Below are 613 nucleotides of genomic sequence, written 5' to 3' on the forward strand. Positions count from 1 at the left end.
GTGTAGAATCTCACTAATTGAGAAGCATCTTGGAGGAGCTGTGTCACGCTGACACCTCGGTCAATAGTCTCCTGAAAATCGCAAAGCGGTTGCAAAGCGTGGCTAAGAAATAGGACGTTGAGTCTTATTTTGGGATCACTAAGAAGACGACAGATCACTTTTTCATCTGCATCCAGAGATCCAAAGTATTTCTCAAGGTCTGACCAAGCTAAAGTCATTTTCTGGATGATTCTACAGAAGAGAGAGCATTGGGACGTCAGGATATTACTGAAGTTCGAACAATCAACATCTTCAAGCAAAGTCTGTAGAGAATCTGGAAAAGATGGAAAGTGCTTGTAGATCTCTGTGATGAGATTCACAATCGGGCCAGAAATCTCCATTTTCTCAACACCACTGTGACACACTCGTCCTGCCATATCTGTAAGTCCACATAAAGACACAATCTCAGGTTTCAGCAACTTCAGACCTGAGAGAAGATCTTCATGATCTGGGAAATTTGAATAAAATATCGCCATGTTCATTAGAGGTATTCTAAACTTCTTCAGCATCTCCACAATGCATGTACAGATGGCATCAGCAGTCTCTTCCTCTGGATGAAGAACATCAAGCAATC

At 41.9% G+C, this 613-nt stretch overlaps 1 protein-coding gene across 1 annotated transcript; it reads right to left on the minus strand.

Moving 5' to 3' along the window:
• Positions 1–5: 5 nt before the first annotated feature.
• On the minus strand, positions 6–608 carry LOC107682264 (uncharacterized; the record flags this gene model as incomplete). The annotated part of the gene is made up of 1 exon (XM_016478562.1): positions 6–608. A coding segment is annotated over one exon (603 nt), but the record flags the coding sequence as incomplete, so codon positions are not given.
• Positions 609–613: the final 5 nt, after the last annotated feature.

This window comes from Sinocyclocheilus anshuiensis, unplaced genomic scaffold, assembly GCF_001515605.1.
Source record: "Sinocyclocheilus anshuiensis isolate Anshui unplaced genomic scaffold, SAMN03320099.WGS_v1.1 C31979295, whole genome shotgun sequence".
Classification (NCBI taxonomy): Eukaryota; Metazoa; Chordata; class Actinopteri; order Cypriniformes; family Cyprinidae; genus Sinocyclocheilus; species Sinocyclocheilus anshuiensis.